This window comes from Rhodamnia argentea, chromosome 7 (genome assembly GCF_020921035.1).
Source record: "Rhodamnia argentea isolate NSW1041297 chromosome 7, ASM2092103v1, whole genome shotgun sequence".
In the NCBI taxonomy this organism is placed as follows: Eukaryota; Viridiplantae; Streptophyta; class Magnoliopsida; order Myrtales; family Myrtaceae; genus Rhodamnia; species Rhodamnia argentea.
Genome location: NC_063156.1, coordinates 25,641,230 through 25,658,462, shown reverse-complemented (window position 1 = coordinate 25,658,462; position 17,233 = coordinate 25,641,230). Strand labels below are relative to the sequence as shown.

At 39.9% G+C, this 17,233-nt stretch overlaps 3 protein-coding genes across 3 annotated transcripts; 1 reads left to right on the top strand and 2 right to left on the bottom strand.

The window, feature by feature from the left end:
- Nucleotides 1–1,003: 1,003 nt before the first annotated feature.
- On the top strand, nt 1,004–3,671 carry LOC115742374 (probable glycerol-3-phosphate acyltransferase 3). The gene is made up of 2 exons (XM_030676610.2): nt 1,004–1,936; nt 2,636–3,671. Exons 1-2 carry the CDS (start codon nt 1,205–1,207, stop codon nt 3,572–3,574), a joined length of 1,671 nt encoding a protein of 556 aa, XP_030532470.2. The 5' UTR covers nt 1,004–1,204; the 3' UTR covers nt 3,575–3,671.
- A 4,895-nt stretch (nt 3,672–8,566) lies between these two features.
- Nucleotides 8,567–9,962, bottom strand: LOC115742567. The gene is made up of 5 exons (XM_048282488.1): nt 9,576–9,962; nt 9,329–9,447; nt 9,027–9,215; nt 8,831–8,882; nt 8,567–8,725 (listed from the first exon to the last, which is right to left on the bottom strand). The coding sequence occupies exons 1-5, from the start codon at nt 9,882–9,884 to the stop codon at nt 8,609–8,611; spliced, it is 786 nt and encodes a 261-aa protein (XP_048138445.1). The 5' UTR covers nt 9,885–9,962; the 3' UTR covers nt 8,567–8,608.
- Nucleotides 9,963–10,754: 792 nt separating this feature from the next.
- Nucleotides 10,755–15,561, bottom strand: LOC115742512 (SWR1-complex protein 4-like). Its single transcript, XM_030676838.2, has 16 exons — nt 15,253–15,561; nt 15,076–15,162; nt 14,526–14,591; nt 14,379–14,438; nt 14,159–14,215; nt 13,863–13,992; nt 13,706–13,770; nt 13,491–13,583; nt 13,326–13,373; nt 12,946–13,119; nt 12,677–12,787; nt 12,250–12,345; nt 11,739–11,810; nt 11,514–11,571; nt 11,325–11,359; nt 10,755–11,218 (listed from the first exon to the last, which is right to left on the bottom strand). The coding sequence occupies exons 1-16, from the start codon at nt 15,364–15,366 to the stop codon at nt 11,138–11,140; spliced, it is 1,347 nt and encodes a 448-aa protein (XP_030532698.1). The 5' UTR covers nt 15,367–15,561; the 3' UTR covers nt 10,755–11,137.
- Nucleotides 15,562–17,233: the final 1,672 nt, after the last annotated feature.

Below are 17,233 nucleotides of genomic sequence, written 5' to 3'. Positions count from 1 at the left end.
AGTGGGTAAAAATCTCAAACTAGTACACCCGTCAATTGTTACGTGTCATCTAATTTGGTAATTTGACTGTTAGATTTAACAAAAATTAACTACCGGTAAATTTATTACAGACATATCGGTTTTGGGATAAATTTATCATAAGTATACTAATATGAGATTTTTTATTATCAGAAAAATGATTTTAAGTAAATTTATTTTAGGTATATCAGTTTAGGATTTTTAGCTGGAATAATTCTTTGATTTAACGGGGGTGAAGCTCGACCTTATCCACTGGACTGCAACGTGTGGGCCCACGTTTTAATTTTTGGTGGGCCCCACGGCAAGTGGGCTGTTGCATATCGAGAAGCGGAAGGTTTCGATTTTGCTTTCTGTCTTCAACGCCTTGTCCTTGGGTTATCTCCAAGGACCATTGTCGTAGAACCACCTTGTGGATTTGCGGTTAATAATTTGACGTGATTGGTACGAGACTATTGTCCTGGTCGAATTCAATCGCGGTTGGTAGTGTCGCTGCCTATGATGTACATTGTTTTAATTACTCCACAGACTTACCATTGACTCGGTAGGAATGAAAGTTTTCAATGGTTTCATTTCATTTTTGTGGACAAAACGTGTGAGTAGCGAACTTGGCACCTTTAACTTGATGCTTTTGAAGAATCTTTGGTATTAATCAACATCGCGAGGAATGGGCCTAGTACTTGAGATGAGTCTTTAAGCATCCGGGGGGGACTTCGGTCACATCTCGCTGGCAAGTGGAAAAAAAAATTAAGTCAATTGAGACTTACGCATTTTCTTTCCCGCCATTCAGAACGCAACATGTTTCGATCCAGCAATTTATTAGCTTGCTTTTGTACGTTGCCAGCACAACATATGCGACATACTACTTTCTCTCGGTATATGACCATGGCCAATTGTCCATCATTTGCAAACTTAATATAGGGAAAAGCGAACTAGTCCCCAAATTTTGATATTGTTATTACAACAACTTAGGTTAATAAATACGGGCCGTAGCAGGTCATATCATAACTAGGAAAACACGAGGAAAATGTACAATGTGCCGGCCAATGGAGGAAGTTCTTGAAAATTGATAGAGAGATCTCGACGTCGAAGCCTTTTTGTATATAAAGGGTCTTTGCCCTTCAGACAACAAAGCACAATACTTCTCTTCCTTCAGCAAGTGTTGACGTTATTACGGAGATCCAAAAATATGCTCCCTGAAGTCTTCTTCTTCAAGTCGCTCGCCTTGTTCCTCTGCCGCTTCGTCCTAGGGAAGCTCAGGACCGCGAGGGTCCTCAACCGGAGCGAAAGCAATGCCGCCCTGCACGCGAATTTCTCAAAGTACCAGAGGTCGAACTCTCTTGCTCACAGACAAGACCTACACGACCAAACCATCGTGTTCGACGTCGAAGGGGTCCTGCTGAGGTCCCAGTCTTTGTTCCCTTACTTCATGCTCGTGGCCGTCGAAGCCGGGGGCCTCATGAGGGCGCTCTTGCTTCTCATGGCATACCCATTTCTAGGGTTTTGTGGTGCTGAGCTAGGGTTGGAGATAATGGTAATGGTTTGCTTCGTCGGGTTGAGAGAAGAGAGTTTCAGAGTGGGGAGTGCTGTTTTGCCCAAGTTCTTGCTTGAGGACGTGGGTTTGGAAGGGTTTGAGATGGTGAGGAAGAGAGGAGGGAAGAGAGTTGGGGTGAGTGGGCTGCCGCAAGTGATGGTTGAGACCTTCTTGAAGGATTATTTGGAGGTTGACATGGTGGTTGGGAGGGAGCTTAAGGTGGCGCGTGGGTACTATGTGGGGCTTATGGAGAGGAAGAGGCGGAGTGTGGTGGATGAGCTGGAGGAGATGCTCGGTAAGGAGGAGACATCTTCGGAATGGGGTCTCATTGGCATTAGCAGCTACAAGAAGTCCCTCCAACATGATCCTTTGTTCTCAAGATGCAAGGTGAGTGCTCAAAAATCTCTCTCTCTCTCTCTCTCTCTCTCTCTCTCTCTCTCTACCGACGGGGGTGGTGGAGGTCCGTAAGTGACGGCAACCCCGTGGTGGTGGTTGTCGTCTTGCACAATTCCTCATGTTTCAATTTGTAAGACACAACCACCACTTCAATGTGGTTATCCATCATGATTAGGAGATCGCTCGCTTGTTGCTGCAGTTCAAGGCGACGAAGACCATCCAAGCTATGGTCGCCATCGCCTCTCTCCCTCTTGCTTATTGATTAGTCTTTCACAGCGGTCGTTAGATCACGCAATTTTTTCATATTTCTCTATCACGACTTTCACTATAGAATCAATTCCGTCATAGCTGTTTTGAATCGTGCAAGACCTCGCATCTATTAGGTGCATGGACCGAATCTATCGGACCTACCATATGTGCCATTACGTGTTCATCTTCTTGAAAGTGCCCTTTTCATATACTATAGGGGTGAGAATAGGCACAAATCGGACCGCACATATTGTTGGGACATACCATCTCACTTTTCCCATCGCTTTCTCTCGCATTAACACAAGTATATTGCCCTACTTCCTAAAACTCGCCAACAAGTACGGTGTTGCTTAATCCAACAACCTGGGTATACTTTTGTGCATACTTACATAGATTATATAGTCTGATGTCAAATCTTCTTTTGCTTCTCCTTTTCCATAGGAAATATACCTGGTGAGCAAATCAGACAAGAGAAGCTGGCATCACCTCCCCAGAGAAAACTACCCAAAGCCACTCATCTTCCATGATGGAAGATTAGCCCTAAAACCCACCCCAATCTCAACCCTAGCCATCTTCATCTGGCTCCCATTTGGCCTCTGTCTCTCTCTCTTGAGAATCCTCATTGGCATAACCCTACCCTTCAGTCTCTCCATCCCACTCCTTTGCTTCTCTGGTCTCCACCTCACTGTATCACTCCCCACAACCCTAAACAACACCAACAGCAACAACATAGACAACAAACAAACTGAACCTAAAAGGACCAAAGGCCTTCTCTATGTTTGCAACCACAGGACACTCCTAGACCCTCTCTACCTCTCATTCGCCCTCAAGAGGAACTTCACCGCCGTCACCTACAGCCTCAGCCGGGTGTCGGAGATCTTGTCCCCGATCAAGACTGTGCGCTTGACACGGAACCGTGACGAAGATGCGGAGACGATGGAGAAGCTTCTTCAACAAGGTGACCTGGTCATTTGCCCCGAGGGGACAACGTGCCGAGAGCCCTATCTGCTCCGGTTCAGCCCATTGTTCTCGGAGATAAGCGACCAGGTAGTCCCCGTGGCGCTCGACGTGCACGTCGACATGTTCCACGGCACGACCGCGGGCGGGCTCAAGTGCTTCGACCCGCTCTTCTTTTTCATGAACCCAAACCCGAGTTACCAGCTGCAGTTGCTTGAGAAGGTGGTGGTCTCTTCTGGGGTTTGCAATAATTGCGATAGTAATGAATGTCGTGAAAGAAAGAAGACTACAAGGTTTGATAAGGCAAATTATGTGCAGGAGGAGATTGGTAAGGCTCTGGGGTTTGAGTGCACAAAGCTCACAAGGAAGGATAAGTACTTGATCTTGGCCGGTAATGAAGGGATTGCCAGCAGTAGAAATTGATAAAAGAAAAGGCATAAAAAAAAAAGAAATTGTAGATTTATTCGTGTGTCCATTTCAATGACCCCATTATAATAAATTTTTCTTCTTTTTTGGTGAACTGTGATGTTGGATTGATGATACTTCCAGATGGGTACGTGGTTAGGTGTTTGTATATGACAAGAAGAAAAGATTAGGGTTTTATACGATGTTAATTTGCCCTTCGCAGTATGATTTTCTTCTTCTTTTCCTTTTGCTTTCTATTGGAAATTTTTCTGTTCTTTAGTAAATGGTTTAGGTGAGATAATGAAAGGACTATTAAGAGTCATGACACAACATAACTGTTAAATAACTAAACTAGCAAAGTTTCCTGATTCATCATTTGCCGTATATAGGGAGTGCTTGTGACGTCTCCACCGCTAAAGTTGTTGCCTTCCATTTGGTGCAAACATTTGCCAGAAACATAGGTTACATATCTAACCATACACCACATCAGCACAACAAATTTTGGAAATTGAAGCATAATTTACCTTGGATTCGGTCGGCCGCCTGGATAACTTTCTGTCCGAGAAATGACTCTCTTTTAGGATAGTTAAGATTTAGATGGCTCACTGCTAGAGATGCATTTGCAGGTACAGAGCTAGTTATTGCTCACCAGTCATTTTGATCTTTATGTCATTCCCTTTCGGCCACCTACCGAGGAGCTAATGCTGGAGTCCCCATTCCCAGAAACCAAGGTTGCTTTTGACTATCCGAATTTCTTTTACTGAAAAACAGAGGTTTAAACTGCTTTGAAATGTTCTCCTAGATGCACCCAAAAATAAGATAAGAATCTTGACATGTTCAGTTTTTGATAACTCATCCATATACAATAGGGTAAGATTCCTCAACCCATTGCAGCTGGGGACTATATTGCGGATTGCTGAGATTGACGAACTGATCAACCTGCTTGACTGGTAATTAGTATGGCAACATAAATCCACTGCTGTCCGCTTTTGATCTTGGATGCAGATATTGCGCATAATAGAGTTTGATCGTACTCAACTTCTTGAACTAACAAAGCTGCTATATGATCAGGAAAATGTCGTACTGGATTACTATTTCTTCAGTAAAGTAAAATAAGCAGTTCAGACGCTTGCCCATAAGCATGATTCAGTTGAGAGTTGTGTCAAACCCCCGATCCTATCCTTTCAAACCGCATTCTACACGGTATTCAATTGCTTTCGGGTGCCACAACCCCAATTTCCAACCTGAATGCAATGCAACTACAGATATAACCAGGAGTGAATGGTAGGGTGCCGAATTGCTGATCATTGTTGATGACGCTATGCTATACTATTTGAGTGGGCGCACGGTATTCGTTGACTTTAGTCTTCGATCAATGATGTTTCTACTGAGATGAATTCATTAGGTCCTCCAAAAAGCATGAATTGTCAATTTCAGATGCCGTATGAAGACCTGAATGGCGTGCGGGTGTGTCGAAAATTCCCATAACGTAAGACTCGAAAATCAGCTTGTCAGCAGGCATGACCGGACCAAAGGGATGAGCCAATGTAGTTCAACTCTATAAGCTTCGTACCCTATTTCTCACAGGCAATGGTTCACAATATTGGGAAAAGATATTTGAAATTCCAATTGAACCGGTAATTTTCTTTCTGCCATCGACTAGTTAATCATCATAAAATAAGGAACACGCTGTTCCATTGGCGTTGAGTTCTTTCATTTAACTTGTTCGGCTTTCACTTGTTCCTCACTTGACCAAGCGAGTCCGACTAAACTAGAAGTCATGGGGGCTTTCGATCAAACTACATATATTTGTAACATTAACAGGTCTACTACTCAATAGTTTTTTGATCTTACAACATGCGCAGAATTCAAAATGAGCATCCTCTTGACCTTGATGGGTCGCTAAGACACTGTAATCTATCATTTCTGCAAGTTGTCTCTGAGACTGCAAAGTGCAAGAGCATGAAGGGCGGATCAAAGGATCATTACTATGTTCAGGTTACTAAGGGTTTGTTTGGCGGTGATTCTGTTCCCAAAAAATGATTCCGATCAAAATCACTTTTTTTGATTTTGTTCCCTGGATGATTTTTTGAGAATCAAAACGCGTTTGGTAACTGTTTAAAATTTTTGTTCCCGGAACAGAAACGCGTTTAGTAGCTGCACAAAATTTCCGTTCCCAATTTTTCATTTAAATCAAATAATTATATAATCACATTTGATGGCAAAGAGGGAAAATAATCAAATAGTGATTATGGAGCAAAAAAAAAAAAGTAACAAAATTTCTGTTCCCAAATTCATTTGTCGATTTTTCATGAGTATGCAATCGTTTATATTGTTTGAAAAGTAATTCGTATTACATTTACAGAATTTGTCTAAATCATTTCTTTGTTATTATTTCTCATGACTTTTAGATTGATTACCCAAAAAAAAATGAAAGAAAAGCTCCTCATTGTGCAACCGCCTATAGTTTTGCACTCTTGTAATTACACATCGTACAAGCTTACAAAACCCGCAACTCAACTACATTGATTTTTTCTTCACCCGACTCGACAAAATTTTAGTGTGGCTCAAAAAATGGAGAAAAAATGGAGATTTAGTTGACGACGCGGAGGGTTGGGTCCAATCTTTAATAAAAAAAAAGATAAAAGTTGAAAAAACATAATAGGAAATAAAAAATAAAAATTAATTAGAATAAAAAATAAAATAGCTAAAAATTCGAAAAAAAATGCGTATTAGAGGTCCCTTAATATAAAAAATAAATTAGATTTAAAAATTTTCTAAAAACTAATTTTTTAAATATAAATTTAAATATAAATTGAATTTAAAAATAGGCTTAAAATTTTACAAAAAAAACTAATTTTTTTAAAAAAAAAAAGGGGAGGGAAGAATCTGGTGATGATAATTTTTTTTCAAAATTTTAGCTATTTTCTATCTAAATTTTTTTAATTATTTTTAAATTATTAAATTAAAAATCTAAATATTTTTTATTTCCCCCATTTCTTAAATTTTTAATTTTTTTATTAAATTTTCCTTAAATAAAATTTTTAATCTAAGAAAATTAGTTTTTTGCAATTTTTAAATTTTAATTTTAATTTATTTTAATTTATGTAAAGTTGAAAATCCACGTGGATTTTTTTTTTAAATAATATCATTTTATATTAAAAATTTAATTATAAGTATGAGGGATAAGTCATAAGTATATTGTGTAAAAAAGTGATCCCCAAAAGTGTTCCAAAACACCAGAATCATCTTTTTTTTGCTTCCGAAAAGTGGTCCAAAAGTGTTCCCGGGACCAGAATCAAAATCATTTTTTTTTCCATTACCAAACATGTTTCTAATCCTTTTTTGTTTCTGGGAACAGAAACAGAGAATCAGAATCACTGCCAAACAGACCCTAAATGTCAGTCATCAAGTCAGCAGAATCAACGGTCGCAATTGAGTAGGTTTCGACAACGTATAGACTCGACGCATCAGATGGAGGACGTACATTTCAGACTGTTGGTGATGCCTGTGTGATCATTAATTGATTCATAGGTTCGAATCTCCAGCCTGTCGGCCTAAAATAATTGGATCCACTTGAGTCCATAGTGTGCTTCTACAAGAGAGAGGATCAATCCCGAACTCTATCTCTCTCTTTCACACTCATAGTTATTGTCTGGTCTTATCTATTCACCTTCAAGACAATGTGCAGCATTGCCTGCTATACTTGCATGACTTCACCATCAAGTGGATGTTGCTTTCACATTTCAACATTCAACAACTTTTTTTCCGGTTGCAAAAATATTCAAATTAGTTCTTTAATTCTCGAGACTATTCGCGAGTAAAATGGGATTCGCAAGTCTATATGTGAACAAAAGCACATTCGAGGAGCAATCTCATGAGTCATGACATCGGTTCGATAATGACCGAGTTGGCATTGTACATTAGATAAAAGCGTAGTAATACTTGACCACGTTATGAACGCCATACCAATGAAGTTTTATAACAAAGTTGAGAACCCATTTAGCTGGAATAAAGTTTAAATGCAACATCGTTCATCATGTGAAAGTTTAAAGACCATTGGTATCGTTAGTCCAGTGGATTTCACATAATATCATATGCGCATTGCTATTGTACTTCGGATTTGAATGATTTTTGTTCCTCGACATGCTAATGGTTCTCACTTAGGATGTGTACAGCCCTAAGTTCTTAAATCTGAAAGGATGACAGGATTTATATTCTCCAGAGGAAATACTGTAAACCATCCTTGAGTTTCTCTAATCCTACTTTTCACAACTAGTACCTCGAAAATATGCACTTTGCACCTTTTTCAGAAAACCTGCACTCTACACCTTAAAGTCTAAGAAAGTACAGTAAATACAGGATGCCTTCCAAAACACTATAAGGTTTAGGGTCTTGAAATGAGGGTAAAACTTAGTAGGATCTTTGTAATCTTTTGTGTTCTGTACTTCAACACACTTACATGAGAACAATGATACCACAACGCTCTCCAATGCCAATGGTTAATGATGCATGTAAGTATGACGATATTGAGCTACGATACATAGATGAACGATTGGTCAAAACCAACCAATGGAAACTCGTAATTGGGTGAAAAGAGAATGCGACAGAGGATATTGCGATGATTCAAACTCGCAATCTCCATGCTACCAGACAAGTTGGCTACTCATATGGCCATGGTGTCTCTTATGTTAGAGTTCTTGAACTATTAGGCAAATATCACAGAACAAAGTTACATAATTCACCTGACATTGTATATCAGTTTACCTGTCTATTGTCCATGAACCAACAATTCAGAAACACCTAACTATTGTCCATGAGCAAAATCACAATCCTTTGCTCTGGAGCTTATGGCAATATAGCATTAGTTTTTGGTTTGCTTAAAATATATACATGTAGATAAAATGAGGATATTTATAGTACTCTTCTCAAATCAGCGCTAAAAGTCCTCATGGCTTTTGGGATGACAGCTATGGAAATGGCCTTAACCAACCCACCAATGAGAAGGAATGTTCTCTCTGATTCCTGCGAGTGAAGAAAAATGCATTTCCTCTAGGAGGACTTGTCCACTGAATAACGAGAAGGAATCACAGACCTCAACCAACGAGACAGATTCACCAGGAATGGTGCGTAAACAAAGTAGCAAGTGATTGTCCATGTCACTAACCCCTGCAAGGCCAAAGTGTGCAGAAACAACATAGAAATAAAGTTCCTTTATGTTTTCAATGGTCATATTTGTGGATAGCTGGTGAATGAGGGTGTCTACAAGATTACCTGACCAAAGATTTCAACATTGGCTTGTGGGTAATACCAGAGGTTAAAGAACCTGAGAGATTTAGCCAAGAAAAAAACTAATCAATGCACAATCTTTTTAGAACATCATCAATTTGCTTCGTTAAGGGCAAAAAGTATAGCATGCAAAATTAAAGAATTCCCACATATAAAATGAACTGAACTAAAGGACAACTACTTCATGAGAGGAATCTCAGCCAATGGGCAGGCAAGACCAACAACGCAAGCGAAGGCAAAACCAAACCAACTTCTGTCCAGGGACAACCACAGAAACTCAGCCACCGCAAACAGAATGTATGCCTCAACGTTGTCTGCCACTCCAGCTTTGTACAGTTCAGCGCTCAATTCAATGAAACCCACCAGTCCTCTGAATTCATCAAATCGCTCCAGTCATCAATGATCATGTCAGGACCAATAAATTTTTCTTCTCCCCTTATCTTTTGACAAAATTTGAAATAAACGTTTGTAGCGAATACTCACACCAGTGAAGCAGCTGTTTTCTCCAAACTCCCTTGTGAAGCCTTTGAAGAAGCTCTTCCATCCAAGTAGAGTTGAAGCAAACCAACAGTGCAATAGAACAACCCCAGCAATGGAGGGACCTAAAATTAGAAAATCCCACAAGCCATATCCTCAAAATCTATGCTAAAGCGATGGAGAGAGAGAGAGAGAATTCTGAGTAAATGAGTCGAGTGTAGAGAGCAAAACAAATAAAGATTGGGCTTTTTACCCAGATGTTTGTGTGGAGAGGGCCAAGATCAATTGACCCATTTTCATAGACGACGAGCTTGACCCTGGAGTGGAGTCCATCGATGAGAGTACCCAGGAAGAAGCCTGATCCGAACAGGCAGAGTGAGAGCGGCCAAATGTTGCCGAGTTTACTGGCGGTCACAGAGCTTCGGTCATTGTTGAAGGTGCACCGAGTTTTGAGGGCAAAATGTCTGAGATTTTGCAGCTGAGTACCAGGAGAAAGCGAGTGAAAGCGAGAGTGAGAGTGGGGGAAGAGGCGATGGGAACCAAAAGCAACGAGAGGTTGCATATTGGCGATGGACGCATCAAAGTAGCACTTTGGGATGGCTTTAGGATGAACAAGATCATTTTTTTCCCAGGCTTTTTCCGTCAGTCACGGAAATATATCTTGCCGACTTATCTAAATAACATATGACCAACGCTGGGCCTATCATAACGAGTCATAAAATCATTTTTCGATTCATATTGATGACATTAGTTATTATACAGATTAGTCATATTCAATTAATAAATTTAAAATAATATAAATCAAAATAATATAAATATTAAATGAATTCACAACCTACAAAGACTCAACCCTACTCTCTAACCCTCTTACCCTCACTCGATTGTTCACCCTTATTCACCCTGCCCTCTCATTTTAATTTGGGTATGAATTTTCCTACATTAATTTTTTTTTTAGCAATATGAATTAGGTCGAATACTAATTATATATGGCTTCAACCGAGTATGATTCACTATATTTGTATTGCATAAAAATAGGTTAATTTGGACCCACCAATGAGATACATCCAAATAAATAGGCCGTATCTATAGTTTTACTAAGAGCTCGCTGCATCTTTTTCTAAAGGATTATGAGTTCAGTTCGACAGAACACGATGGTTCTTAATACTTATGGAGCGATGACAATCCGGCCTAGCTAGGTACATTGAAGTTCTGTACCACAAGGATAGAAGAAACCATATGTAGTCCACATTAGTTGGTTCGACCGGGCCTTACGAAATGCTTGACTGGGTTCAAACCAGATGATCTGATGCGGACCAGCAAAGTTTACATGCATCTTATACATACACGTCCGTTCCTGAATTTTGAGATCCCCCCGGCTTCGACGAAAAAAAGCAGCAGGCATCTCCCAATATTAAGAAGTCTTCGCCCACTCAAATTGAAGCCTTCTTCATCTATTCCAGAGCAAGATGCCGCTACTGGGAAAAACCCCTCATCCACAAAAGATCACCACCATAGTCATTCTATACATACGTAATGTCAGCTAAGGAAGCAGAACTTTCATGCTTGGGACGGGCACCCGAACGTTGATGAGTAATTGTCATGTGTACCAGTCTCATTCAAGGACGAGCTCAGCATTGGTGTCTAAGCTTCTGCTCAACTCCAAATCCGACAAAAAGAAGCAATCTCGAGGGAGTTTAATCTGCTTTCGTGCTTAATTGTTGACCAAGCATCTGAGGAAGCATAAATTTTGCATCAAACCATCATGCCGCAAGCCACTGTTACCAAGAGCCCTAAACTCAATCATCCCACAACTAGCTAGATGTCAGAAGCCTTCATCTTGCGAGGCCTTTTAGATTGAGATGGGGATTGTGCAGCTTCTGATGTTCTTGCAGGTGCCTGAAGATGCCAAATTTGTTATAGAAGGGAAAAGAATCATGACATTAGTCACTGGACGTTGTACAAGAATGAGTGCATCTTTAACTCAATAGGAGAACCTGCTTACCTTGCGTTTCTGGTCCCTCTTGCCAAATCTATCACCTGCAATTCATTCATGTATCTGAATTCACTCATTTCAAGCTACAGGTCTAGGGTTCACTTGCAGAGATTGATCTCAGGATACTAGTAATAGGAAACACCAAAAGGTTCCACAGAGTGAAAAATTGGAAAATTGACAATAACCACCAAAAGGTACCTCCAAAACTAAGAGGGTCAGGCATAAATGGCCGGTCCTGGTCCCCACGGGGCATGCGCTGTTATCAAGAGAGACATTTGACTTTTAATCATACAAGAAAACCAGAGAGCGGTACTTTTGTGGGATACGGAATGCAGTCTAGAATAATAGTAGCAAATGCAAAGCAATGATTGCAGAGACTCAGCTCCATATCAACTCAGTCCGCTGAAGTATCGAAACACTGACCTTTGGGGTGCCTGGTGTTTCTGAGTAAGGACTCTCATGAAAAGATGTACCTTCTGCTTCCTTATATTGAAGCTGAAATGTGAGCGGGCATGCGCATTACCGATAATGTTAAAAAAATTTCTGGCTCAACAAATCTAATTATTCTTTATCCATGTGCTTCACTGCTGAACAGGCATATTTTCTTCATTTCATCAAAACACAGATAATCTATTGTTGGTGAGCAACCAAGTACTATTAGCAGGTATATCAGGCAAATTCAAAACAATTACTGCCAGAAACTAAATAACAGCTTCACCAGGCCATCATGGTTACTTGTATTAATTCAAATGTCATGACAGCAGATGATAACAAAATGAGTAAATGTCCCTTTTACTGACATATAAACCAAAATGCAAGACCTTTTGATTGAAAAAAAATCTACTTAGAGATATGTAATCCGCTCATAAAAAATTCAGATATCAAGAGATTAAGACAAACAAATGAATATAATTATGGTAATGCAAGAAATTACCTGCTTCTGAAGATTTAGAAGAGTCAATATCTCTTTCCTTAACTCAAGATGCTCTGCACAAACAGCTTTGGTTGGAACTTTTGGTTTCAAATTCACCTGAAAAATAGAAGGAATAGAAATAATCATGTACATTTCTTGACAATAAAACAATAGCTGAATCTGCCATCACTTAAAAAGAAAGATACTGCAAAAAGAAAGAGGAATGTATGAAACTAACTAAAGCTTAAAAATTTATAACCAAGTGGCAGGAGAATTAATATCTAGCAAAGGCTATACTGCATCAGTAAAAATGAACAATAAATCCATCCGTATAACATAGAGCAGGAAGCACCTCTTTTTAAATCCTAATAAGAAATTATGTCATAACAACTACATGAAATTCCCTTGCCAAGAAAGGTTCCTGAAACCATTCCAGGAATAAACATACCCCAAGTTCTTGCAATGTTTGCTCAACCCGCTTGATTGTCCGCAGTCCAGCAGATGCACTTGCAGCTTGCACCATTTGATCAAGAGCATATGTTCTCAAGTACACACGGAGCTGAAATTTTCTCAGAGAGTTGTGGGACAAAGTTAAGAGTTTAATATCAGAAGTAGTGTACAGTAAACTACACACTGGGGCAGCAAAATTAGTGGGAAAAAATCAAAAGGAACTTTTAAGGGGAAAAGAAGGTCATCTTAGATGCAAAAAGTGTCTACCATGCGAAGAGAAGCAAGAGTCGATGCATTGTCTGCCATTAACGTTGATGATGCAGCGATAGCAGAGGGAAGTGTAGCATTTGAAGGAGTTACGGCGTCACCAGTGACCGCAGCCCTCTGACTATTTTCTGGACCAACATTTGCTGCTACAGGCGACTCAGACTCTTCAGGGCCCTGGAAATGAAGAAAAAAATACTTACGAACGGCAATCTCCAGAAAAATCGTACAATCACAATATCAGAATTGGAGTAAGAATAGACACTTCTCTGGATACCAGAGCGGCGTTATTAGTTTTCATTTTTTCTGAAGAGCTATAACGCCTTCTTCCTGAAAATGGAAAGCAAAACTAGAAAGATATGCAATAGGGCACTGAGACCTACCTTAGCAGCCATGCGTGACTCTGTTATCCGCTTTGCTTCAGCAACTACCTAAGAAAACAACGAATAAATGAGAAACAAAAGGAAAGGTTGATATTTGCTCATCAATGAATCTACCAGTCAAGAACTGCTAGATTCTTCTGTCGAACGGCATAGCAAAATAATGACCTCAGCATCTTTTCTCTCTTGCTGTTTTGTTTGAGAGAGGACCATTGACAAGGCACGTTTGCGCTCTACTTCCTGTGACATATTGTAAGGTTCCTGTGCCATGAAGAAACAGATGAACATGGCAATCTTGTAACTTGGGCACAAAGTGAACTCAGGGAACTGCCCTAATTGACTATCTGAATACAAATATAGGTCCTTAATTCTTCATCACCAACCTTTACAAGAGGGTGACTGGCGATATCTCCAGGAGGAGCTCTAGCACTCAAAAGAGCACGAGATACTAAACATATGCAGCAGCGTAGCCATTAGAAAAGAAAAATAAGAAAGTCAATGTGAACAAACCTTCTCTCAACATCAAAAACACACACTTACCACTATAATAGCGATCCTTCAGTTCCTCCACTGTGCGAGATGAGGGAAACCTATCAGCTATCACAACAAAGCGAAGATCAAACCTTTCACACAAGTCAAACAATTGATCCGTGTCTTCTTTGGTCCATGTCTGATAACAAGTAGAACAACTTGGTTAGGAAAGGAAAATTTGAAAAGATAGCCAACAGATAAAGTCGTGCAACAAGCATCAAGTGTATTCTCTTCCAACAAGAAAAACCAAACAGTAAGCGTATCTATTCAGAGGTTATGAAGACAAAACTTGAGAGGGTACCTACTGGATCAGTCAAGTACTTCTCATACTCCTCATCAGTATACTTAATAATGTCGACAGACTGCATCACATCAGAAACAGAACAAACTCAAACCATTGAACAATTAAATCATAACCATGTAAGAGACAGATTGATAAACTTTCACTCTAACATACGCACATAAACATTGAAACCTTCACTCAACAGAGAACATACAAAAAACTACCAACAACACAAGCTTTACCTTGTTGTATTTGGCAAAAGCATAATCACCAGTTGGTGGAACACCATTCACAACTCTGACCTGCAGATTTTTAAGAAACAGGGGAGTTTTTGCTGCAAACAACATCCCGATATAAAAGTTCTCAAGTGCGCAAGGCAGGAAGATTACCCAATGGAAGAGCTGCAAATCATCCTTTCTAGCAGAATTTGTGAAAGGTAGCCACTGCCAAGTAATCTAAGCAAAGGGCAGAATCCTCTTAAGTCATTTTCATACAAGAGATTACACATAAAAGAAGCCTGGAACTCGAAATAGTAAATAGAATGATTGGTCATCCTATTCTACAAAAGCGATGGGTGATATGTGGATTAACTGAAAGTGTCATCTATATTTGAGAAAGCTTTTTCATTTGGGGGAACAGCCCATGCGCATGCTACAAAATCTCTATATCGACTAACATGTCATTCGTTATATCCTACTGGGAGTGTTAATCGACCAACGCGTCATTCCTTATATCCTACTGACAGTGTTAACAGCATGATTCATGACACAACAATACCAAGGCACAAACCAGGATAGGTACATCAAACTCTGCCCTTTAACCAATATTTAAGTACAAACGTGCCAGACAGAGAATCCGATTACTACTCCAGACCTAATCAAAGAATTTAAATCGCAAATTCAACCTCACTACACTACCTTAAACTGAAATTCAACAAACCTTCTCATCTGAAGGAGGCCGTCGTTTCAATTGAGAGACATCGATCGACGGCATGAGAGGTGCCAAACCACCAGTAAGCGCATAAACCTACAAGTTTTAGTAGATACATAACTGACTATAGCCGAAATTCACAGATATATAAGAAAAGTAACAACATCGACTGAAACGACCAATCACCTCCCGCGAAATGCCATCGGGCTTCCTCTGAGGTTCCTTCGGCGGCCTAGATTTCTTCTCTTGGGGTATCGGAAGCTGATTTTTGGGCAGTCCCAGAATGTCTTTGGCATCCATTTCGAAACTCTAGCCGGAGTCTTTGGAATCCTCAGAGGTTGAATTCGGTCTGGTCAGGCATTCTTGGTCCGAATTGCAAAAGCTCGAAGCTGGAAGCTTTTCCTGACGTCTGATCGCGAAGAAGAGAGCGAACTTGGGAAGCTAGGGCTTCTTTCGAGCGCGAAAGTTTGGGACTTTGGAGTTTGGAGCAGCAGGGGGATCAGTCTTCTTGGGTGATCCCCTCGGTAGGTGACAGAAAAATCTCACTGGTGTTTTTTTTGGCAAATAAAGAAGATTATTTTTTGTAGTTTAAACATGGAAAAACAAAACACTGATTAAACAACCACCCACTAATGAACAAGACCCACATGAAAAACCAATTAGTCCCCGTTTGTTCAAAAAGGACGAAAACGAAGCCAGTGATTTAAAAAAACCAATATACTTTAAAAAAGAAATCTTAGTCATTAAATTAGGGTTTTAGATACCCCCCACGATCACGCCAACAAAAGAAAGGAAAAACGCCGCTTCCTCCTCAACGCAAAACTAGACAATACAAAAGAGGGTCAACAGCCCATCGGATCTGGGATTGAGAGCGACCACCGCCTTGTTGGGGAGCCGGAGGCACACACGCGGGATTGAAGAGCGAAGCCCCCCGCACAAACCACCAACAATCTCCCGAGCGAAGCAAGCGATTGCGCCCCTAACCCTGAGGCAACCCACCAACATTCAGCTTTAGTGTCCTTGATTGTGGAGGTTTTCATCTTTCCTTTCTTTGAAGACTCGGCCGACAAGGGGGGTTTGCAAGACGACGTGTTGGTAGGCCTGCATGACTTTTATTTAGGATTAATTACGACTTTCTTGAAGATAGGTTAATGAGAACTTTCTTGAAGATGAAAATGCATGATTATCGTAAGGTGAATAGCTTGTTTGGGCAGTTGTGGTACGCAATGTCCTATAAGAGTATCAAAACAATATTAAATGCACGCACGTTTGTTATACTAATTTAGTGTGGTCCCAACTTGCGAGCCTTAGGTTGTAGCTTTTCATGGCTTTCGAACTTGACCCGCATTTGTCTTTGTTTTCTTGTATTAAGATTATACTGTGCTAATTGTTTGTTCATATTGTATAAACAATTCAAATATATTGACCGTGTCCTTTTCTATTTTAGTTTTACTGATTTTTATATGCAATTTTTGCGATTTACATGGCCAATGAGACATTCGATTTACTCTATGGGTTGGGGTAGGTTTGTTCGTGATAAAAAGTAGAGTACCGATGGTCATAGTAGTGAGTGGTTTTATGATCCAGATAAACCGAGTTACTTTGAGATTTTGCACTGGTTCAAGATATGGGTTACTCTAATATTGAGAAATCCATTATTTAATGCCAAGAATTTGAGAATGGCCAAGATTAATAAGATGACACTCGCAGAAAGATAGGATTTGGGAAAACGTTGGTGGTACAGTGAGATATTTATTGAACATGGAATACGCTGGAGATGGGTTAGTTAAGAGACCAATGAACTTAGGAGAAGATAAAGGAGTGTAATGCTACACGCAAAACCAGAAATGAAGAGATGATGAGCTGTTGAGGTCCCATGGTTATCACAAGAAGAAGAAGAACCAAGCCTAGGGAAAATAGAACTTATAAGGCAAATAACATATAAAGTGCAGGTTTAGATACCTAGTGAAATAGATGTTGAAGTGGAACCAAAAGGAGGAGGAAAGAACCGAATGACCATGTAAAGATAATGTTGAACTTGCGACAATACTTGACTCAAGTGACTCAATGGAGTTTTGTCACAGTGATGAAGAAGAGAAGAAAAGAAGAACAGAAGGAAGAGTACACACAGATGAGAAACCATAGAGATACCTCATTTGCATTGAAT